Source organism: Pinus tabuliformis, chromosome 6 (genome assembly GCF_031772625.1).
Source record: "Pinus tabuliformis cultivar Carrire ecotype Pingquan chromosome 6, CPIR1, whole genome shotgun sequence".
Taxonomy (NCBI): Eukaryota; Viridiplantae; Streptophyta; class Pinopsida; order Pinales; family Pinaceae; genus Pinus; species Pinus tabuliformis.
The window spans coordinates 792,527,240-792,552,815 of NC_142292.1; the positions used below are offsets into that span (position 1 = coordinate 792,527,240).

A 25,576-nucleotide genomic window follows, 5' to 3' on the forward strand; every position below is an offset into this window, starting at 1 on the left:
GATGACTCCAGTAAAAAAGATGTAAAGTAATACTATAAGATAGTTCAGTCAAAGTATTTCCAGTCTGGGACCTAACTAATCAATCTCCCTTTCTAGAAATCTAATAAAATTATACAAAGATTGAGTTGAATTTGTCTACTTAAAAATTTATAGTTGTGCCTTAAACCCAAATTGTCATTCCTTTAACTAACATGTGCCTTGTTAGCTGATAAGATACTATGGTATAATTAACACGGGAGTGAAAAATGCAAAAGATGAATATGGTCACTAAAGAGAGTCTGAATTCCAGTTGCAAAAAATGCGGAGTATCTAATTAACCCTGTTAATAAAAACAACTATCTAAATAATTCTTTAAACATTTATTGTCTATGTTTAAATATCAAAGAGGTGTCTCATTAACCCTGTTAAGATAAGATATCTAACTGATCAAGATGAGTATAGTCCCTAAAGAGAGTATGAACGCCAGTAGCCAAAAATGCGCAGGAGTATCTAATTAACCCTGTTCAGAAAAACAACTGTCTAATTAATTCTTTAGACATTTATTGTCTATGTTTAAATATCGAAGAGGTGTATTTATACATTGATTGCCTATGTATAAATAAGGATAGAAATATTTAATTCGAACATGCGTCGTCCTGTGCCACATGAGTTGTTGAAAACCGCTATGTTGGACCTAAATCTAATTGATAGTATTTATTAGTGTGCCAAACAAAACAAATGTAGCATTGAAAGAAACTTATACACATGTTCTGTCAACTCCTGTTCAAACCCAGGAGAAAGAAGAGGCAGACTACCTACCTTTTTCAGTGCCCTCAGAAGACTCGTAGTGAAAACCGCTAAGACATCAACCCTTGGAGTATAGTTTTCACCATCATCGAACAAGGCGATGTCACTGCTTCGGCAAACGAAATCACTGAAAGGAAACAAAGATTTATGCACCCTGTACCTTCAGTCCTCCCCAACCCTTCTATGTAACTTACTATGAAATGAAGAGGAGTGAAACTTATTTACCTGGAAGCTGACTGAGCGATGAATCCAGGATCGTTAGCTTGGTTCTCAGAGCTTTGATAGCATACCATACCAGCAGCTGCAAATATGTGCTTCTGGGGTTCCAAATATTGGAAAAACTCAATGTGTGCCTGTGGGGTTTCAAATATTGGAAAAACTCAAAAAAATGGAACAAATGCAAAATTAATCCAGAAACCCTTCTATGTAACTTACTATGAAATGAAGCAGAGTGAAACTTATTTACCTGGAGGCTGACTGAGCGATGAATCCAGGATCGTTAGCTTGGTTCTCAGAGGTTTGATAGCATACCATACCAGCAGCTGCAAATAAAATATTGGAAAAACTCAATGAAATACCTGGAACAAATGCAAAAACAATCCAGAAAGGAGAAACATTTAGAAAACAAGATCGCAAAGATATGAGAAAATTCAGAAACGACATGAATTAAATAGAAACACATCGTAACAGGCAAAATATGAGGTCCACGGAAATTGAATTTCAGAGCATGAGTGCGATATGAATTCCGTCTCGGCTAGGCAGAAATGTAGAAGTAGGTTTTAATAGAGGGGAGGAAGCAAAAGCAAAAGCCGGTATCCACTTGTCAACGGCTACATACAAAAGCAAAAAGCCTGCCCCACAACGCCTTCCTTCCTGGTTTTTGCTGTATCAGAGAGTAGAGTGAAAGTAGTAGTGATGTTAACGGTGTTAACAAATATCGTTTGCCATCCGGGCCCCTCCAGTCAGTTTGCCGTCCCTGTGTTTTTAATTGGTCTCCACCCCTTGATGTCGGCCCAGAGTCAAGCTCTGTCGTACTCACCTATCCATGACACAACTTAATTTACTAAGTTAATCCTGTTAACCCCACAACGCTTCTTCTGTTTTGTTGAGCCTTCTTGCATTTGTGCTTTTTATGTATGTACGACTCTTTGAAAGTCAGGATAAATTTGAGCTGGCTGAGAGACTGGTTAGCAGATGAATCGAGATATCCTCTCAATCCAATCGATCTCAAATTTCTTGAGGTGCTGGATCGACGCTGAAAAACGCATCGATCCGATTGGATTCATCTGACTGTTTTCGCATGGCACTGTCGATTCACATTTAAATTCCACTATTGAACCATAATAATTTTTGTTTATCTTGAAGTCTACTTTAAGGCTTTCTGTGTTACTATTATTTAGTTGGGTGCTTCGAACTCTTAGAAAAGATCAAGAAACAACCAAATTCGTCTTCAAAAGCACTCTATTGCGATTGTCGCTTCTGAAGTGATCAGAGACGATAAGCTGGGATTTTGTTATTCCCGTTTATGAGACGATTAAAATCGTGACAGTGTTCAATGTGGAGATGAAAAATGTGCCAGATATTCATGAGTATATATATGTGTGTCTTTTCTTTGATGAGTGTATTGTCTTGGGTTTGTAGGCATGTTGGAATACCTTTTTTGCATTACACATGTCTACTTCTTATGGGTAGACGCTCTTGTTAATTTGCAAGTTTTGTAGTTTTACTATTGTAGTGTTATCCCAGTTGCAAGTGATGTGTGTATTTTACTTTCCATGTTGTCATCAAAGCGTTGTGTTTTCCCATAGTATTTGTTGTACATGTGTCTCAAATAGAATTTTAGGTTTCAAATGTCACCTTGTTGTATTTTGGGCCACAGGATGTGTGTGCGCTCTTTGCTTTCCTATTAGTTTGGTAGTGTCGAGCATTGCAACTACTTATCCCTTTTGGAAGAAAAGGATTGTCATCTCGATTGTGACAAATCCTTAGATTTACATAACTAAGCACTTCCCCTCACACAACTTACCCATAAATTTAGTATGTGACTCATCTCATCATCCAATCTAGGTATGCAGTCGGTTATGTCAAGCTCAAAATGCACGAAACTATGTGTTGGGATTCCAATTTTAAACATGATAGAAACTTTCAATTATCCTCCCCATATTTGTTCTCTGCAAGCCGAACCAGGGCAAATCTTTAGGTAAATGTTGCTTATAATTCTACATCAAGGTTATCGCTATATATAAAATTATTTTTGCAAACATATAATTTGTGTTGATTTACATTTTGGTAGGTCGATAAAAAAATTGTGAACATGGTTGTCCATAACTTGCAGGAGACTATTTGGTTTGTGAAAAATGAAGGTGAACACGATCATAATCAATAAATTTTCAGTGCAAAATGTTTGTGAACTATATATAGTTTTGTTGAACTTGTAAAATGTTTGCAAGTTATGTGGTTTTATTATCGTACTACAATTTATTGCCCATGGACATGTAGCTCTCACGTTACTAGAAGTTCCCATTTGTCTCATAGTTCAACTCGTGGTGACATGGGTTGCACACAGTATTTCATCACATATTGCAAATGCAAATGGCACCACATTTAAAAAAACAAAACAATGTCAACTGGGTCTTAGTTTAACAATTAAACAACTTATCATGAATTTTGAACCATCAATGACATGAAATATTACAATAAGATCTAAAACACATTAGAGTCCAGAACTTAATTGCTTCTCAAATAACTTCCTCAACCCATGGTTGTTCATTTATGTATCCTAGCCTTCTAGACTCAAAATTTGTGTTCAACATATGTAGGCTTTTCTCCTGTACATATTCAGCAACATGTACATGTTTGTTCACGACAACCTACCTATTCAAAGGAAGTCATTTGTCAAGTATATTTGCCAAAAGAACTTTGGAGTCTTTGAATCTGTCTCTTTTCTTTTGCTTCTTCTTGACCTATCTTCTCAGTTTGGGATTCTCCTAAACCCCTTTGTAACTTTTCTCTAAGGATTTGCCTCTTTTAGGTACTCATCTTGCTTTTACTATTTATGTATTCTAGTCCAATTGACCGACTTTGGTCATAGATGGGAAAAAAATGCTTTTTGCTTCCAACATCTAAGTTGAAGAAGACATCTAGGCTTGGCAGCTAAGTTACTATCTTGAATATTGTGTATGGGTTGAGGATTGGGCTTTGTATTACATGCTATCTAGTTTGTATCGACGTTTTGAAAAGGACAGACACACATGGGCTTGCTTGCAACACACTTTTGACCCTGTGGTCATGGCCTATATTTGTAGTTTATCTTAGTTGAATAGGAAATGTAGATTTAGTCCAAATATGTATCGTTATGTTCCTTGTGCATATGGAAATTATCAACAACAGGTAAATTAGTCTGGAGCATTTCCACTTGGCAAAAGGGAAGCTATAGGTGTCCTTTATTCACTGTGCAAACTACAATGGAGTTTATCTTTGTAAGCTAGTGTATGTCTTTGTTTTGGTAGTTCAAAACTCTTACAATATCTACTACTAGTGACTAGGAGTAGTAACAACCACAATAATATAATAGAAGTTGTTCAATATTTTATTTTACTTATATATTAAAAATTGTTAAATTGTGTAACTAGGGCCAAATTCCACTTTGGACAACTCATTTGATGGAGATAGTTATTTCATTGAATGCCTCTTTTCGAGAGGACCAAAATTGACATAAGGATCACTCAAACTAGACAAGGAGAAATATGTTTTTGAAGTGAAGCCCACACATATTAAAATTGTCAAGATTGGCCTCACCATCATGTAGGTTCATGAAGCCTAACAATCATGTCTTTTGAGCCACATCAACTCATATAAATAAGTGTGACCTCAAACCTCATTTGACACATTTAAGTGCATCATTACATAGCAAATTCTCATCTGAAGTTGGTCGCACCCCTAGGAGACCAAGCAAGGAGGACGAAGAGCATGTTTCTATTTGTTTGAGCCACAAATCAGGGCATATCCTAGCGAAGGTAGAAGAGGGCAGTTAGAGCACTTCTGGGTGACTGTTTGGGGGTCGAAATGTTCAGATGCAAGGACCGAGTTTGATGGAGTAATTTTGGGTCATCTTGTAGAAGGTTTGGGTGGAAGCTTCTTTGTTTAAGCGGGCTACAAGCTCCTTGTAGCACTACATAGGGGTCGAGCTCAGTGTAGACAACCACAAGAGGGTCATGACCTCTATCTTGGAGGGTAGAAGAGTCAGACTTGTGCTAGAGAGGGAGCCGCAATTGTTGGTGCTTAACAGTGGAGCCCTAACCAGGCAACAAGCTAATGAGTTTTTCGAGAGTAATTACACAATGAATATATAAATGTTAATTTCTTTTAAAAGAGATTAATGTCGTAATCATTTCATGTCTTCTATCATGACCATTATGGACATGTAAATGCTTCGTATGTCGTGGCCATGCACGTATATTCTAGTCATTCTCTGCAAAAATAATATATTTTAAACTCCAATGAAAATCCATTCTTTCTATATAGTGGAACAAAAAATGAATAAATTGATTTATCATTAAGAAAGTGACTAACATAATTTGACGATTGAAATCATATGCTTAATTTAACTTGACTAAAGAGAAACTTTGCTACATATTGAGCATTAGTATTGGAGCATGTACTTTGACTTCTAAAAAAATCATTTAGATGAAAATAAGTTTGAAAATTAAATATTCCAAACTCTATTATAATAATGAGATAAAAAAAGTACTTATTCTATGAAATTGGCTCATTTATTAGCCTTCATTGTAAGAAGGGAAAATGCAAGTGTTGGAACATGAACATATTTAAAAATCAAAGGTGGTGAAGAAGTTGATTTTTAAGAAGGTGAAGGAGTTGGGGCTTAAGAACATGCATCATTTTGGTAAGGCTTTGGTAGGTAGATGCATATGGAGGCTCATATCAAATAAGGGTATGTGAAGCCAAGTTATCCTCTAAAAATACATTGAGCCTAATTCATTAGAAGACAATCCAAGAATACTCATATATAATTTGTTGATATGTTGGAATGCCATTGTCCAAGCCTTCCCTCTTGTGCAGAATTGGCTACTGTGGGAAGTTGGTAATGGAGAAAGAGTAATGGGTAGGAGCTAATCCTTCCTAGGTTTGGAAGTGGAGAAGATTATAAAGTCCTTGAAAACAACTATAGCTTAGAAAGAAAACTTCCTAGATTTGGATGGTATTGAAGGAGCGGTATGAAGGCCTATACAAGAAAATTGAAAATAAGTCATGTTAGAATTAAGAACATGGAGGATGATTTGGTCTCGTCAAATAATAGAGCCCTGAGTCAAATAATATAGGAGGGACTATGTTTTTGAACAATTTTAATGCACGTTTTTGAGATACATGTATGACTATAGAAGACTCTTTTATGTGGTTGTGTTAGCTCTTAGAGTAAGGTAATGTTTAGCTAAGATATCCTTTATAGTCTTTTTGGATAAATTTATTTTAATTTCTTCAAATGGAATATATATAATTTTTTAAATATTACTTAAAAAAAACGAAATTGGAAACAAAGAAGCTATAGGTTAAAAAAACCCCATGTTAGGTTGTAGCTATTAATGAAAAATATTTTAGACTTTAATCTCTATATCCATGCACTAGTCCCACTAGCATGGGGATCCACCTCGTCCACGTTGCTCATGTTCTCCATATAACCGTGCAGGTGGATCGGTGTTGGGTCATCCACCTTCCATTTGTTCATATATTTCAAAACAAATAATCTAAGATTTAGATGTTGTTGACTATTTAACCTATTCGAATATCTAATAATCTAATATAAGAAAGCACATTTTTTTCATCATTTCATTACATGGAATACCAATCGATCACAAATATAGAAAAGCTTCATACAAGTCTATTTCTTAAAAATATATGTGATACAAAAGATTCATACATGTGTTGAGTTGTTGATCTGGATTTAAACAGGAACGCAACAAATTACAGACATAACCATATCTACGTAGATGCAGCAGAAATAATACTTCATTTCATTAATGTAAAATATTGAAATATGCCTAGTGACAGAAATGGAAATAAACTAGCTCGGGCAATGGTAGCTTATCCCTGAGAAGAGATGTGGCGGCTGCATGCCTCTAAACTGTGTTACAATGAGGCTCAAGGGCCTTTTTATTATTGAAGAATAAGAGCAAACCCTAAACAACCAAAACCCTAACCCAAGGAGATGTAACACCAAGAGTTTATGGGCCTCATTGGGGTTAGTTGGACAACCAACTTCCCGGGGTCGCGACTTGGTCATATTATATCTGTTTGACGCACATGATACCCTATTAGAAATATCTCTCTGAGGACTATTGTGGAAAAGACGTTTTTAACAAAAATTCGTTGGCGGTAGATTGCCAAAAAAACATCGTTTAGGGCCTCAAAATGGCTCTGGAAGTTTAGGACTTGAAAAAACTGCTAAAAATAGTAAACTATGCTACAATTAAGGAAACTGAAAAACTGAAAGAAACAATGGTGGGGGCCCAAGTGGAATTGGCGGGTGGCCACCAATATCCACATGGATCATTCCTCCCCCCTTAGGAAGCAATGGTCCCCATTGCGTTGATTTCCTCCATGCGATGAGGAAACTTCTGTTGAACTTGGTCCTTGGTGAGCCACTTGCCCTGGTGAAGGAGTTGGCCTGCTTTGACAACTCGATAGAGTTGGATGTTCTATCGGTGAGTGTGCTTGATCTGCGTGTCCATGATCCGATCAGTTGCAGCTTGTTCCATGCAATCTGGATTTAACTCTGTTGATGTGAGTTGTTCTACTATGTCGGATGTGTCTAGTAATGGTAGAAAGTATGGCCGAAGGCGGTCCACATTGAATATTGGGTGCAGGCCAAGGAATGGGGGAACGTTGAGCTCAAATGCATTGTCTGCCACAGCCTTGGTAATGGTGTAAGGACCATATCAGAGTGGTTTGAGTTTCTGGTAGGCTCTGGTAAGGCATTCCTTTTGCAAATTCAACCAGACTTTGTCGTCCACCTGAAACTTGTGTGGCACTTGATGTTTATCATGTCATTGCTTGCACTTGGAATTTGATTTCTCCAAAATGTCGTGGACCTGTTGGCGGATATGTTGGATGTGCTCAATGAAGTTGTTTGCCTTATCTGTTTCGGACTGGACATGAGCCGAATCTGCCTAAGTAGCTGGAAATGGCATGGCCAATTCAATGGGACAAAGTGGCTAGAATCCCAAGCCCACCTGAAAAGGGTTAAAGCCAATCGAGCGATGGAGAGCTCTCATCCCATGTGCATGGATGCTTTAAGTTGTACATGAGTAGAATGTGTACAATCATCCTGTGGACGACCTCTGCCTGGCCATCAGTTTGGGGATGGAAGGCTGTGGACTTAGTGAGTTTGGTGTCCAGCATCAACTAGAGATTGGACCAAAATGTATTGATGAAACTGTTGTCCTTATCTGAGATGATTATGGGATCCCAAAGTGTACCCACACTTGTTCAAAGAAGAGTTTAGCAGTGGCTTCTGTTGTGATATTATTCCTGCAGGCCACCATAATGGCCATCTTCGAGAACTTGTCGACGAGCACAAAAACATAGTCGCTTCCATGCTTAGTATAAGGAAGGCCCGACATGTAATCCATGGAGATGGATTCCCAAGGTCGACTAGGGGTAGGGAGCGGAGTATAGAGGCCTTGCTTCTTGATGGTTGGTTTGGCAATGGCACAGGCAGAGCAGGATCTGATGTACTTCCTGACATCCCGTCGAAGATTCAGCCAATAGAAATACTTCTGCAGTACTGCCACCATTTTCTCGACCCCGAAATGCCTAGTAACCCGACTATAGTGTGCTTTCCAAATCATCTTGGCACGCTCGCTTGAAGGAACACAAATGTGACCCATATGGCATAACAGGGCATCTTGGAGGTGAAAATCTGGAACATGCTGACCCTCCAAGGGTGTCTAGTATGTGTGGCCGAATTCTAGGTTGCTTTTGTAGAGAAGTGGCCAATCAGAAGTCTCGTGCCCACAAGAGTTAAGCACGGTGGTTAATGCCATGATTGGTGGTTGAGTGAGGCAATCTGCAACATTTTTGGTGCTACCCTTCTTATACTTGATATTCAAATGGAACTGTTGCAGGTATGTGGACATCTTCTGATGGTGATCATTCTGCAACTTCCCTTATGTCTGTATGAACTACAGGGGTCGGTGGTCTATGTGGATGACCATTTCCTTCCCCCAAAATGTAATGCTTCCATTGTCAGGAGGCCTGCACGGTGGAATACATCTCTTTGTCATGAGTGGGATACTTACGGACTGTGTCTGAAAGTGTCTCAATGTGACATGCCACTAGATGCCCATGTTGAGTAAGGACTGCCCCAATAGCATAGTCAGAGGCATCTGTCTCGATCTCAAATGGTTGTTGCAAGTCTGGTAATGCGAGCACTAGTTCTTGAGCAGAGATGATTTTTCAACTCCGTGAATGTCTTTTGTTGAGATTCAAACCAAAAGAATTTTTCTTTCGCTCCTCCCTTAGTGACTTGACTCAAGGGCCAAGTGATATGAGAAAATCCCAACACGAACCTACGGTAGAAATTGGCAAGACCCAGAAAGCTGTGGATCTCTATCAGAGTGGTTGGAGATGGCCAATCCCGGATGACTTGGATCTTGGCTAGATCTGGGCACCCCTCGTTCATCAATAATGTATCCCAGATACTGAACTTGGGTCATGCCAAAAGTGCATTTCTCCAAATTGGCACATAACTTGTGTTGCCGCAGTGTTTGGAGAACCTATCAGATGTGGTGGAGGTGCTCTTCCCAACTCTAGTTGAAGATCAGGATGTCATCCAAGTATACCACTACAAATGAGTTGGTGAATGGCCGCAACATGTCATCCATCTGCCTCATGAAGGTTGCAGGAGCATTTGGCAACCCGAAAGGCATAACCAACCATTCGAAAAGGCCCTCCTTGGCTTTGAAGGCAATCTTCCACACATCGGAGGGTTTGATTGGTACTTGGTGATATCCTGACTTCAAGTCAATCTTTCTGAAATATTTTCCCCCACTTCAGTTGGTCCAGAAGGTCATCAATTCGTGGGATCAGGTACCTATTCTGAACAGTGATCTTTTTCAATGCCCAATAGTCCATACAGAGTCTCCCATCCTTCTTCTGTACCAACACGATCAGGCTCCCACATGGCGATGAACTCGGTCGGATGTGACCTTTCTGTAACAACTCCTGAATCTGCCTCTTGATTTCGTCGTTCTCTAGAACGGAGCGCTGATAGATTGGTCCATTGGGCAGCAGCGCACCTGGGGTCAGATCGATGGAGTGCTTGACCTGGCAGTGCAGAGGAACCCCTGTGGAGGAGGTGAAGATGTCCTCGTACTCCTCCAAGACCTTGTCCATCTATAGTTGTCGTGCAGAGGGGCCCTGTCTCGAGGTTGTGGCCACCGTCTTCTTCTTTCCTTGAGGGTGTATCATCAAGAAAACAAATTTCCCAGTTTTGGAAATGAGCTTACTGCATTGTTTTGCAGTAACCAAAGAGATGGCGGTAGGCGGTGCTACCTCTGGTATCCTGTACAACTTATTTCCCAAAGTAACAATAACAGCACGAGGCCTTGATTCATACACAGCATGTTGCTTCCACAAGTATGGTTGGCCTAATAATACATCACAAACATCAAGGGGAGCAACGTCACATAATACCTCATCCTTGAACGACTTAATGTTGTATGGAAGGCGACACTGTTCGCTCACGCGAAGATCCCGTCCTTGGTGAAACCACCCGATGGTGTACGGTTGGGGATGTGCTGTGGTTGATAAGCCTAGCCACTTCACGACCTCTTCCAAAATGAGGTTCTTTTGGCTCCCACTGTCGATAATGAATTGTAGCACGGAACCCTTTACCCACATCTAGGAGTGGAAGAGGCGCTCCTCCTCCTCTGGATCTTCGGGTTCCTCCTTCTAGATCTTCGTGGTGGCAATGGTGGTGTTGGGCTCTGCATCAATAATTTGCTTCCCTTTGTCATTCCCCTTGTCGGGTTTTGACTCGGAGTCGGAACATGCATCTGATTCCGAAGCCTTTAGCTCAGCTACTAGTGACTGCTTGGCCCAACACTGACTTGTATTGTGAGTGGAGCTCTTATGGAACTCACACCACTTTCTTGTGTCCTTCTTCAACTTCACGATGTTGTTATTTTCTTGCGGCTTTGGCGGGTTGTCCTGGACCACCCCGCCTTGGCTTTGTCCTTTATTATGTGGTTTGGGGGCACCTTTCCCTTGCTTTGGATTCGCAGACCCAAAGTCTCGCTTCTTCTGTTTAAACTTATGCTTGATCTTAACAGTGTATCGGTACGTCATGCTGAGCGAGCAGATGTTCCGGAACTCCATCTCATCTTGGATGTACCTGTGTAGGAAGTTGCGATATTTGAGTACCAAATGATGCTCAACATCCTTGATACCCAACTTTGTATGAAGGGTATGAAAAATATTGGTAAACTCCAGCACGTCTTGGTCCCTTCCCTACCGCAGCGTGGTCCGCTTTATGTATTTACCTTCATAGCTTCTGACAGGGTAGTACTGCTCCTTGATGGCATCTCGGAATGAATTCCAAGTGGGTGTGGCTGAAAATAGTGAGGCCGTACTTTCATCATTCTGCTCGCAGTAGGTTTCCCACAAGTCCTTGACGTGGGGGACGTCTTTGAGAAGAGTGAAAGTAATCTTTTCTCGTCCAGAAAAATCATGAACTGAAAAATACCATTCTAGTAGATTTAATCATTTATCTACAGCGTCTGCATCTATCTGACCCTCAAATGTGGGAATGTCAAAGTTAACTTGTACCTTAAAGGGTGTGGCGCTTCCAGAGTAGCTGTTGGAAGTAGATGTGTCGCCCCTGGGTAGCCGCTGAAGGATCTGGGCAAAGTTGTCCATCATCACGTTCCTTTATCGCTTGAGGGCCTCTTCAAGCAAGATTTGGTTAGGATCTCCTGCCCCCTCGTCTTTCTTTTCATCCGCCATGGGAGGCCGTTGGGATTTGCGAAGGTTCGACCAGTTTAAGCCCTAACTCCTTATATCCCGACCTCGTTGGGGACATGCAAAGAAAAATAGAGAAAGAGCAGACTGCTCTGATACCACTGATCCAGATGTAAACAGGAATGCAACAAATTACAAATTTAACTATAAATATAGAGATGCAGTAGAAATAATACTTCATTTCATTAATGTAAAATGCTGAAATATGCCTAATGACAGAAATGGAAATAAACTAGCTCGGGCGATGGTAGCTTATCCCTGATCAGAGATGTGGCAGCTACATGCCTCTGAACCATGTTACAATGAGGCTCAAGGGCCTTTTTATTATTGAACAATAAGAGCAAACCCTAAACAACCAAAACCCTAACTCGAGGAGATGTAATGCCAAGAGTTTATAGGCCCCGTTGGGGTTAGTTGGACAACCAACTTCCCAGGGTCGCGACTTGGTCATATTATATTTGTTTGATGCGCATGATACCCCATTAGAAAGATCTCTCTAAGGACTACGACAGAAAATACATTTTTATTAAAAAATCGATGGTGATAGATTGCCAAAAAAACATCGTTTAGGGCCTCAAAATGGCTCCAGAAGTTTAGGACCTGAAAAACTACTAAAAATAGTAAATTGTGCTACAATTAAGGAAACAGAAAAACTGAAAGAAATAATGGTGGGGGTCCAAGTGGAATTGGTGGGTGGCCACCAATATCCACATGGATCAGTTGTGTTATGCTGGTTGAATAAGACTGGCATCATGTAACACAGCCATTGTTTTTTACAGAAACACCACACAGAGGTTGAGCAAGTCTCTCGATCGATCAAAGACACCTCCCAGGGACAACAAATGCCCATCAGAGATGTTTAAAGTTGTTTTATTCAACTCCCCACAAGTCCCATTCCAACTTGAATTTCCTATGTGTATGACAAACTTGCATTCTTAGGAAGGAAACAAACTGAGTTTATTCAGATCAAGCGAAGAATTAAAATGGAAATCTATGTTTCAATTAATCAGAGAGAGAATTAGATGGGCATATAAGCTCTAAACGTATCTTTGAAAATTCTCATATAATCTGTGTATACCTGAATCAACGTTCTTCCCTTGAGCAGAGGTAGGGTGTCGAACCCTAATGAGATATACTCTTTGTTTCTCCTTCCAGCCTTATCGGTGTATACACAATCTGCATTTCTCTGGACTTCTTCCAAAGCCTAATGATGTAAGACAATGCTACATCCACAACATTACAAACATAGCAGTATAAGTAAAAGCACAGTGACAGCCTTATCATCTAGAATTGCATATAAAACAGAGAGCATAGCTACTAGTATGCATTTAACAACAAAATTGATAATAAAGAGATACTTATATGCATTTAACAAAATTGAATTAACAAAAGAAGACACACATAAACAAAGAGACTATACATAATTTGACCATATCAGATGAACATTAACAAAAGAAGACAAAGAAGGTTGAAACAAAGAGACTATACAAGAGTTTACCAGAAAAGAGGAGGATGGGGATCATGATATGGATGTGGGAGGATTTAATTTTGTGCCAATCAGGGGCAGGGCATGTGAAGTAGTTTGCAGTAGTCACAGGAGGTAGTACCAAGACAAGACAGGGGTAATTTTTATTTTCCATTGTACCGGCAAGACAAGACAGGGGTAGTCTCTGTTTACCATTGCACTGCCTAGTTCAGAGCTTGAAAAGGGTCGGTTGAACAATCCTCATACTGCAACATTGATCCCAAATCAAATTAGGTCTTATTGATCATGTATATTTGAATCTATAACTAAAAAAACAAAACAAAAAATAGAGACTCGATGCATAGAAATTCACCTAATCTACCTGCAATCCAAGCTAATGGAAAAGATTGTATTCCAGGCTAAACAAATCAATCTTTCTAGTTGTCATTAGATTTATTTCGTTTGATTTGATAGTTCAAGGGTCGGGTATATATGTAAAATCAATCACTAAAATACATCACACGTCCTCCATATGGCTGTGTCAAATTATTTTTTCTTTCTTTCGAGTTTCCATTAGATTTCTTTCATTTGATTTGAGAGTTCAAGAGTCGGGTATATACGTAAAATGCACTTCTCCTCCATTTTCATCCAACTGGAACACCCACAAGGAGATGATTCTAACTCACCATCTCCAAGAGTTTAGTGGCATTTTCAGCTAATACCTAAAGCATTTCTAGAGAAAAACACTGACATATTATTCCTTTAAATTTATGAAACAAAAATTCACCCTTGTTATTGTGAAGATTTTCGAGACTTTCCAAACATTCAATAAACATCCAGGATGGACTCCAAACAAGGCATTATTCATATGACAGAGTCCCTATACCAAAAAGTAAGTTAATCGATGTTGCCTTTATTTGCAATGTCAGAGTCTTTATTAATGACCAAAAATCTATCCTAAATTCATAGGGTTTCGACCTCATGACTTACTACTTGCAAATGAAGAAAATCCTATTGGGATGGATTGCAGATGACTTTATGAAATCACCTAGGCTAGAGGAGTAGGAATATAGTTAATTGGAAGGTTAGTGGCCAATTGAGGGAGCTTGCTATCAAAAAGGCCATAATGATGGAACAAGAATTGGGGACAATGGGGAGAAGGAAAGGGAATGTGATTGTCTATGGTTCCACTGTGTTATGGATTGATAATGGTATTTGGAGAGGTTCATGACATGAGTTTTCCATTATTATTGACAAGATCCCAATGAGACTTTTCAAATATTCAAGAAAGAGTCGGGCCAAAAAATTTCCATGTCAATTTCAAAATAGAAATATTAAACTTTAGTTTAAAGAAAATTAGCATTTGAAAGTATTAAACTTATTTTTGACATGATGTCACCTACTAAAGATTCTTTACTTGGCATGTTAGAGGCTTTCTTTTATGTTAAAAAAATAACCCTCAAATCATTGGGATTTGACTTAGTGACTTTTCACTAAAAAATAAAGAAAATTCCATTAGAATGGATTGGAGAGGGCTCTATGAAATGATCTAGCCAAGGGGAGAAATGATATATTGTAGAGGGTTGAGTGACTAGTCAAGGGAGTCTGTTAGCAAACAACGATCAACTTATGACCCAAAATTGGGGATGATGTAGGGAGGAAAATGGAAAGAAACCATAGAGGGTTTCACGGTGGTATCAAACAAGAAGGATTTTTTGGAAGGCTCGTGAGGGGAATTGAAAGGGAATGGGAACAATTGGGGATGATGTAGAGAGGAAAATGGAAAGAAACCATAGAGGGTTTCATGGTGGTATCAAACAAGAAGGATTTTTTGGAAGGCTCGTGAGGGGATTGAAAGGGAATGGGAACAATAATTTAGAGAGAGGGAGGGAGAGAGAGAGAGAGAGAGAGAGAAAGGGTTTCACGGTGGTATCAAACAAGAAGGATTTTTTGGAAGGCTCGTGAGGGGAATTGAATGGGAACAATAATTTAGAGAGAGAAGGATTTTTTGGAAGGATCATGAGGGGAATTGAAAGGCAATGGGAACAATAATTTAGAGAGAGAGAGAGAGAGAGAAATTTAGAAAAATGTTCAATTTAGAAACCGAGAGAGAGAGAGAGAGAGAAATTGAGAAAAGGTTCAATTTAGAAACCATAGAGGGTTTCACGGTGGTATCAAACAAGAAGGATTTTTTGGAAGGCTCGTGATGGGAATTGAAAGGGAATGGGAACAATAATTTAAAGAGAGAGAGAGAGAGAGAGAGAGAGGAAAGGTTCAATTTATGAGAAGTCTATAAGGAGAATTGAATGGGAAAGAAAAATTAAAGGGAGGGAGACAGAAGGAGCCAAGAACATTGCATAGTCGGGTGAACACGCAGCCAAGGAAAGCGTGCAGTACCAGTGATAGCCTAAAAAGTGGACTACAGCTAGTGGTCGATGATGGAAACCAATACCAGGAAATTGTAGAAAAATGCACTGGAAAAACAATGTGCCACCCATGTAGATGGGACACCATGGAAATTTATGGAAAAAAATTAAATTAAATTAAATAAAAATATGTCCTAGATTGGCATTTATGTCAAAAAGGTTATTGACATGACTTCCACCATGGTTAGAATAACAAATTATGTTCCTGCCTGGTGAAGTTATTATAAGATATTACCAAGATTACTAAGAGTTATTGCAATTGAAAATGAGCACAACACATGCAAGTCACTAGTACTTCATCCAATTCTTTTCTCATTGTCTCGTTTTTGTAAGAATAGAGCCAAGGTATGAAGCACAAAACAAAGAGAAGTTCTAAGATCAAAGTGTTGTTGCAGAGGAAGTTTTCAATTGTTAGATATATATATCATGGCTACACCATTAGTTCCAAAGAAATCAAGGACAAACGATGCTAGTGGTGTGCCACCTCCACAACTTGTTGCAAAACCAAAAAACTTACTTGTGATAAAACGAGCTAGAAGAATACAAGTATGAAATTTTATATATGGAAATAAATCAGTAATCATGTTATTTTGAAGGTACCACACATTTTGGTATAGGCCATTGAAATCTATAAGGAAATCACAACATTCCATGCAACTTGACGGGCCTCCAAATTAGACATAAATTAAGGCCCATCTGATCATCCTTCAGCACATTAAACCTCTCTTTTTGCATTAGATAATGCATTTTTAACTTTAATATGTTCATTAGGAAGGTTTCTAGATAATTGTATATTTGTGCCTAATATTATTTATTTTTGTGGAATATTATGAGAATATTGGGCAGATTGTGGAGATTTGGAGGAGGATATAATCTAGGGACCTACTCCCTACTACAGGATGTTGAATATTAAATAATAAATCAACAAGATATTATGGAATTATGACATAGATTGTGGAGCTCCAATGATTGAGAAAATCTAGGAATGTGTTCCCTGTCATTTAATGCACATTCCTAGTATTGGGAACCAGATCCACTAATCAAGGGATTTTGGTGGGGAAAGCTTCCTCCTTTTGTCGGGAATGATTCCTAATAATTTTTTGTAAGTACCGAGTCGAATTTGCCTCTAGGGGTTGATTTTTATTAGTCTTCTTGTGGATAGAACTCGTACCTTTTGCAACTCCATTGTCATTTCTTGCAAGAATGTAATTGTATTGATGGAAATAATGAAGATTGGTGTCATGTTCAGCTTCTAAATTTTGGTCTCCTCCATAAGACTCTGATTTTTCTTGGGCTTGGCCATCCCAAGAGCCTCAGAGCCCTTTTGTATCATTTGCTTTTCTTCTTTTCACTTCTTATTAACATGCATCTCTTGTTCTTGTTTTCTATCTCTGCATTTAGTATTAATGATTTCTTGTTGTGGGATTGGGTTAAATGGTTGAAGTAAGTTATTTTGCGGGATCAGAAGCATCGTTTCATCATTGGAACAACTTTGGAAGGTTATAGTAATCATTGAGCTACATGGATTAGTTTGTCTATTCCCAAATCTAGATTTCTAGAAGTCCCTTGTGGCAAATGACAATAAATTTCTGCTATTTTTAGAGCATGCTAACAAGCTTCAATCAAATTGATTCCACTTGCACTAGATCACAAAAACATTCTAGTTAATAACAAAATTTATCCCATTCCATTTGCACTTGATTAGGTTAGGCATTTGATAGATTTACTAGCTCACTAGTTCTCGAATTTCTAGATTTTAGACTAGTAATTTTCTGTTATTTTTTAGCATGGGTTAACAGAGGTCTTTTTGAGTGATTCCACTTGGAATGGAGACCTAAGACATCCTATTCAATAAAAAATACTTGTCCCATCCAATTTGGATTTGATTTTCTTGGTCATTCGGTGTATTATAATTTCCTGTAGTAAATATGTTGTTTCCTGTAGTACTCTTCCAACGTGTATATATCTGCCCAATTTTTCTCAAAAATATTGCTTTTGGTACCTTAGGGTTGAATCATAACCCCTAGGCTCTAAATCAATGATTAGGGAAGACTAAATACCACTTAGAAATTGCCTCTTTACCCATGCAAAACATTTTAGCGATTTGGGCTAATGGATAGATTTATGAAATAGATAATACAATTATGATTGCCACATCCAATGAACTCTATAAATGGATCTAAACTCTTTGAAATGTAATGGTTGACATTTAGCTAATGATATTTACTTTATGCAATTAGAATAGGTTTATTCCTTGTATTTTCTTTCTTGCAATAGATTAAGGTTTCCATTTCGAGCATTTCATTTTCTGCAATTAGTTTAGGATTTGATTTCATTACATGCACTCCATTACATCATGACATCAAAGGAAGGACACATTGTATGTTGCACATATAGTGTTGATACCTCTTAAGTTTGTACAAACCCCGGGTTGATAATTAAAATTGATAGCCTTAGGAGTTGCACCATTCTTGTTGCAATACCGAGGCTCATCACAACTCATCACCGCATGTATGTACAGACACATGCAGACCTTAACAAGAAATGGTGGAATTGTTGTTACAAGCTTGATGAGAATGCAGTGTCACAAATAGTGAACTACTGGATGATGGATTGTGTAATATCCCTAATTAAAAATTCATGCAAAAAATATAAGACCAAGGTCATGGGACACATATTTCAAGCTAAATGGTGAGAAAAACATCCTAGTGGGTGTTCATTTTAGTTATTATGGCTAAAGGAAATTGGAAAAGGTAATGGAAAAGGCTTTTTTGAAAAGGCAAAATGGCATTTTTGGCACACTTATTTATGAAAATAATGGAAATTGGGAGAAAAGGAAGGTGAAAGGTCACAAGTTGCGTGTGAGGAGGAAAATGAAGAAAATAATGGAAGATGAAGAAAATAGGGGCATCATTAATAAAAAGGCTTCTGAGGATCAGTTGGAAAGCTTTTGCCTGGACTTGGTCAGTGTAACCTTTTGTCAGTTCAGTTTTGGAGCTCTCATTCTACTCTCTCTCTCTCTCATACCCTTGGACACTTAGAGTTTTCTTGGAGCACTCTTGGAGAGTGTGGCATACTTGGATGTTTAGAGCAAGAAGGCAAAGGAAGAGAAAGAAAGCAAAAGAGAACATTGAGATCAGCAGTTACAATGGGTTTTTCTTGTAGGTATTGAGCTGCATGTATGTTTTCCTAACTAATTTTGGCATGCATGGCATATGCATGTGGTTTATTGGTCATGATTTGTGATTGGCATGGAGGATTTTCTGGATTGATAGTGGATTTTCCTAGCCTTGCCATTTTCGAGATAGCCACGATGTTGTGAGTTCATTTCTTTGTTTTTTTTCTAGTTGGTTCTCATGTTTGCTTTAGCTTAGATTGAGTTACTAGTTCCTAGAAGCCTTGGTTGGACAAAAGCTCGGGAAGCCTTGTAATAGCTTGGGTTTAGTTACTAGTCCTAGAAACCTTGGTTGGACAAATGCTCTGGAAGCCATTGGTGGGTTAAATTACTAGTCTTGGAAGCCCTAGTTGGATAAACGCTTTGGAAACCCGGTGGTAGCTGTGGGTTGAGTTACTTGTCCTGGAAGCCTTGGTTAGAACAAACGCTCTAGAGCCTTAGAAGGCTTGGGAAGAGACCAATCTAGTGATGGTTTGTGATGTCTGACCATGAGGTGGAATCATTGTTTGATGGGTTTAGGTGGTTTGGCCTCTGGAAGCCCTCGTTCGGTTTTGATGGATTGTTCCATGAGATCCCACATTCATGCTTGGAATATGGCACAAGGGTGATTAGTTGAAGAGAGATTTGGCTCGACCATGTCTATGTTCGGGTGGTTCGTGGAAGTCCCAAACCTAGTTGGCCTTTGCATCATTAATATGAGGTTATTTATCCTTGTTAATTCATGAGTATTATACTGGTTCATATGTGGATTATATGGTTGTAGTTTCCTTGGTATTTATGTTGTTATTATGTTGGTTATGAACATGTATTATGACAGTGGCTATGTATGGCTCTTGTCACGTTTTCACTTGTAAATGAATGAACAATGTATCTATGGCCTAACAGGTGAAATTGTAGCTAATGTGTTGAGGCATCAATGCTTCTTAACGATTCTTAGATAAGTATGAGACCCCTATGCTCAGTTCTGCTGTTAAGACATGTAGCTTTCATATTTGTGACATGTTTGACAAAATGTGTGTCATGTCTAGTCAAGGTCGAGTCTAGGCCTTATATATGTTCTTGCAAATGTATTTTTGTTCTATTGTGAAATTTCATTTCTAAAGGTGTCATTGAGTTTTAGGTAGTGACCTGGGATCTGGGCCTAAAAAAGTGGCAAAAATCCCAGAGTCGCAGGCACAACACTGGGGGAAAAGTCCTTAGAAGCTCCCTTGCCCTTGATGTGGGAGTTTATGGAGCCTCCTAGATGCACCCTGGTCCATATCAAGGGAGCGTCTAGGGGTTTGACGCACTAAAACTTCAGTTCGATTCAGGGGTTGGTTACCTGAGTGGTTGAGATGACTCCTGGGAATTTTGTTGTTGAGGTGGAAGGTTTGTGTGATGTGTTCCGTTGGTTCCACTTCTTTAACTAACACATAGGGAGTCGAATCATATCATAGTAACTTCTCGTCACATGTTTACCCCGGTTGGTCAGTTAAGTGGGTAGATGTGGGAGGAGGGTGGTTACATAGTGGTATCTGAGCGGGTTGCGCTCTCTTTGGGTCCTATCTGATACCAGAGAGGTATCAGAGCAGGTTTCGTTCTCTTCAGGTGGTGTCTAGTTTTTGTTCTCCTTGTATGATATCTGGTACCACAGATTGGTATCAGAGCAGGTTCCATTCTCTTTGGGGGATGTATAGTTTTTGTTCTATTTAGGTGTTGGATACATGTACGAAGAAGCGAGTTCATCATTGGGTAAGAGCTTGTGCATTTGATTTGAATGGTATGCCTACTGCATCACATCTGAATATATTACCGTTGGGTTCATACAATATGTTATTGGGCATGGATTTGTTGTATTTACATAGAACCAATGTTGACTGCTATGACAAAGCTATTGAGTGTGTTGATGACAATGGAGAACCAAGAGTGTTGCAAGGTAAGAAGGAAGCCACATTAGTTAGGATGGTGACATCTATGCAAGCAAAGCATAGCCACAGGAAAGTGTGAAAGCTATTTGCAGTACATATTTCTAGTGATAAGGGTAAGGAGGTTGAGGATGCATATGTGTTGAATAAGTACCTGGTTTGACAACAGTTCAGGGATGTATTTCCTTAAGACATCATAGAGTTTCCACCTCATAGGGAGGTAGAATTTTCTATTGACTTAGTGCCAAGGGAAACTCCAACATCGAAAGCACCTTACATGATGAGCACACCCGAGTTTGTTGAGTTAAAATTGCAGTTGGAGGAGATGTTGGACAAGGGATACATTAGGCCAAGTGTATCACCTTGGGGCATACTAGTCTTGTTTGTGAGGAAGAAAGATGGTACCCTGAGATTATGCATTGATTATAGGTAGTTGAACAAAGTGACTGTCAAGAACATGTACCATTTTCCGAGGATTGATGACTTGTTCAATCAGTTGAAGGGAGTAGTGGTGTTCTCGAAGATTGACTTGAGATCTGGATACCATCAGGTACGCATCAAAGAGGGTGACATATAAGATTGCATTTAGGACCAGGGATGGGCATTATGAGTTTACTGTGATTCCATTTGGATTAACTAATGCTCCAACTATGTTCATGTGTTTGATGAATAGTGTGTTTCATCCATATTTGGATATGTTTGTTATTGCATTCATTGATGATATATTGGTATATTCTAAAAATGAAGAAGAGAATGCTGAGCGCTTAGCAGCGGTGTTGAGGTTGTTGAGAGAGCATCAGTTGTATGTTAAGCTCAACAAATGTAGTTTCTTTTAGATGGAGGTACACTACTTGGGACATGTTGTCTCCAAGGAGGGCATTGTAGTAGATCCAGAGAAGATAAGTGCCATCATGGAGTGGGTAGCTCCTAAGAGTGTGGATGAGGTGAGATCTTTCATGGCTCTGACAGGCTACTATAGGAGGTTCATCAGGAACTTCTCGTAGATTTCTTATCCTTTCACATCATTACAAAGGAAAAGTAAGAAGTTTGAATGGATTGAGGAGTGTGAGGGTAGTTTTGAGCAGTTTAAGCAGTTGTTGACACATGCACCAATACTACATATTGCAGATCTGTACAAAGAGTTTGTAGTATGTACAGATGCCTGCAAGAGAGGGCTCGATGAAGTCCTTATGTAGGATGGAAAGGTGGTCTATTATGAGTCCCAGAAACTAAATGAGCATGAGAAGAACTATCCCACGCATGATCTCGAGTTGTTAGTGATTATGCATGCATTGAAGATGTGGAGACACTATCTTCTTGGCAGCAAGTTTGTGCTTATGAGTATCACATTGGGTTGAGGTATTTGTTTGACCAACCAAATGTAAATTCCAGGCAGGCTAGATGGTTGGCCACAATTAGCGAGTTTGACTTTGAGATTAGATACATCAAAGGCAAGGAGAACTGAGTGGCAGATGCTCTTAGTAGGCGGGTATAGGTGAATCACTTGGCAACTATGAGCTCTTATGGAACAGATTTGGAGGATAGGATCTTGCAGGCAAGACAACAGGATGTCAAATATATGGAGATTGTGCACAGGTTGCAATAGGGTGATAGTACAAGTACAAGTACAAGACATGGTACAGGTGTAGGTACATGTACATGTAGTGGTATCAGTGCAGGTACATGTACATGTAGTGGTATCAGTGCAGGTACATGTACATGTAGTGGTACAGGTACATGTGGTAGTATAGGTACAAGTGCAGGTGCACAAGACTTGGATTATTGTCTTATGGCAATGGATTGGTCAAGTTTCGAGATAGGATATACATGTCAGATAGTAGTGATCTCAAGAAGGTGATCTTGAGGGAGTTTCATGCAAAACCATATTCAAGTCACCCAGGTTATCAAAAGAAACTCATGGAGGTGAAGAGATATTACTGTTGGCCAAATATGAAGAGGGATGTAACAAAGTTTGTGGCTAGATGTTTCGATTCTCAGTGAGTGAAGGCAGAGTGCAGACATCCAGATGGATTACTACAACTGATTGCTATCCCAGATTGGAAATGGGAGGTCAATGCCATGGATTTCATCACAGGGTTGCCGAAGACAGTGAAGCAGCAGGACTTGATCATGGTCATTGTTGACAGGTTAACAAAGGTTGCACACTTCATTCCAGTGAAGTCTATTTTCTCAACTAGTGATGTGGCACTGGTATTTATCATAGATGTGGTTAGACTACATGGTGTCTTGAAGAAGATTGTGTCAGACAAGGATGCAAAGTTCACTTCCAAGTTTTGGAAGGAATTATTTGCAGGTTTGGGCACAAAGTTGGCCTTCAGCACAACTTATCATCAGCAGACGGATGGACAGACAGAGAGGGTCAACAGGATTTTAGAGTACATGTTAAGGATGTATGTGATGCATAAACAATGGAAGTGGGAAGAGTATCTCCCCCTGGTCGAGTTTGATTACAACAATGATTATCAGGAGTCATTGAGGATGAGTCCTTTTGAGGCATTGTATGGGCATAGTTGTAACACCCCCATCAGTTGGAGTGATCCAGCTAGCAGGATATTGATTGGACCAGATATGTTGGCAGAGATGGAACCAGAGATGCAGGTGATCAAGAAGAATCTTAAGGCAACATAGGATAGGCAGAAGAGCTATGCTGATAGGAATAGGTTGTTCAAGGAATTCCTTGTTGGGGAACATGTGTACTTGCACATCAAATTGAAGAAGATCTCATTGCAGATTGGATCATGTGCTAAGCTGGCACCACAGTTTTGTGGACCCTTTAGTATCACCGAGAGGATTGAGCCAGTAGATTATTGACTTGCACTGCCTCCGACAGTGAAATTCCACGATGTTTTCCATGTCTCATTACTTAAGAAGTATGTTAAAGATGTTGATCATGTGATTGATTGGTCTGTATTGCAGGTGGAACCAGATGGAGAATTCCAGTCGAAGCCTTAGTGTATATTGCAGAAAAAGGCACTCATCCTCCAGAACCGACCAACAGAGCAAGCTAAAGTGCAATGGAAGCACTTTGGGCCCGATGAAGCTACATGGAAGATGGTGGATCAAATGCGGACTATGTATCCTTCCTTATTTGCCGGTCGAGGCAAAGCAACTTGATATGGCGGGTTGGTGATTGTTTATGGTGGTTTGGTAGTTTCTTTATGGTGGTTTAGTATTAGCTTATGATGGCTTGGTATATTCTTCATGGTGATTTAGTATTTTCTTTATGTTGGATTAATATATTCTTTATGGTGATCGATATATGTTTTATGATGGTTGATATATGCTATATGATGTTTTTGATATATGCCTGTTGACAAGGTTAATCCTCTTTGCAAATAGAGACGATCCCTCTAGCCCAATAGTGGGTCTAGCAACTGAAGGGACAATCAACTAGTCATATTCCTAGATTATAATTGAAAAATAGAACAAGAGAGAAAGCCTACCTTGCTCTGATGCTAATCTAATTTCCTTTGTTGAGATCCTTGAACCGCTTGTGTCACGACCTTGTTCCTGCTTCTTCCAGCTCTTATGTACCTACACAATCGACCAAGAGACAACAAAGCATGCCAAAAACAATAGCAAATCCAATAATAACCTATTTAGCTAATCAAGGAATGCCAAACCAATACATACATGAACATATATATATTTTGGGAAGATGAACCAACAATTGTATTATTATTTAAAGAATAAAGGGGAAGCTTACAACCATAGCCTTGATGTTGATAGGCTCTCCTTGAGTGGTAATCAAGTCCAACCAAGAAACTATCCAACACTCCTTCTCCAAGTCTAATGAATAACCTCTGAGCACAAGCTCAGCATAGGGGTGCAAATAGACATAGATACCCCATTTGGGAATGGTAGAGGGGGAATTTATAGGCTGGGAGAGGGAGTTAGACCTCCTCCAAAGATACGATTAGGCCCACATCTTAAGGAGGTAGCTCATAGGGATGAGACCAAGAGGTCAAATTAGGAGGATTCGACCTCATCTATGCGAAACCACCTCCAGCTCACTTCACGATCACGAAGCTTCTCATCCTCTTTGGGAAAACTTCCTTTTTGAGATCATTGCGAGTATGAGAGAGAACAGATCGATGTCATCGCTGGCTTAACAAGGTGCAACAGGAAATCATCACAATTTTGAGCTTCATAAGGGTGATGATTCTCATTTTAGGGTTTCATGAGCCATTTCTTCAGGGAAAGCTCCAGATATTTTCCAAGCAAAGTTAAAGGAGGGATATGAGTTGTATACATTGATGAGTATACTGTATAATGATCATGTTTCGGGCACTTTAGGGTATGTCACAGGGAATTACAAGAGGCGTGACAAAATATTGTGTAACAGATGCCCCCTAAATCATGAAGGCAGAACGAGGAGTGATGGCTGAGATGCTTTACGAGCTTTTGGCAAGGACAAGGACATGCACTGTCAAGAGACCTACAAATCAAGGACACATATACATACATACATATATATATATATATATATATATATATATATATATATATATATATATATATATATGAGATCAGGACATGAATCCACAGTATGGACGCAGCCATCCAAATGACGAAGACTGGATAAAAGATCCATGGTATGGGCGCAACTATCCAGAAAATAAGGATCATCAAGAATATAAAGTCTCACGGTATGGTAAAAACCATCTCTATAGTAGAAAAATGTATACAATCATGAATAACATAAAACTCCATGCAGCCTGAGCCATAACAGACAAGACTCACGGTTTGGTGCTCCATCCTG

General features: G+C 39.3%; 1 protein-coding gene across 8 annotated transcripts in view; it reads right to left on the bottom strand.

Annotated features, from left to right (window-relative positions):
• Positions 1-414: 414 nt before the first annotated feature.
• The window catches only part of LOC149261169 (uncharacterized), a 184,457-nt gene continuing 159,295 nt past the window's right edge, over positions 415-25,576 (bottom strand). For 2 of the 8 annotated variants that reach the window (XM_089421758.1, XM_089421769.1), the window contains exons 3-6: positions 1,253-1,328; positions 1,012-1,139; positions 799-913; positions 415-679 (exon numbers count right to left, since the gene is read on the bottom strand). In XM_089421758.1, the coding sequence (XP_089277884.1) occupies positions 837-913; positions 1,012-1,139; positions 1,253-1,328 (281 nt within the window). In that variant the 3' untranslated portion in view covers positions 415-679; positions 799-836. Of the gene's footprint in view, positions 680-797; positions 941-976; positions 1,140-1,252; positions 1,329-25,576 lie in introns of those variants that run through there. The other 6 variants (XM_089421770.1, XM_089421767.1, XM_089421763.1 and 3 more) reach the window with 6 other exon arrangements.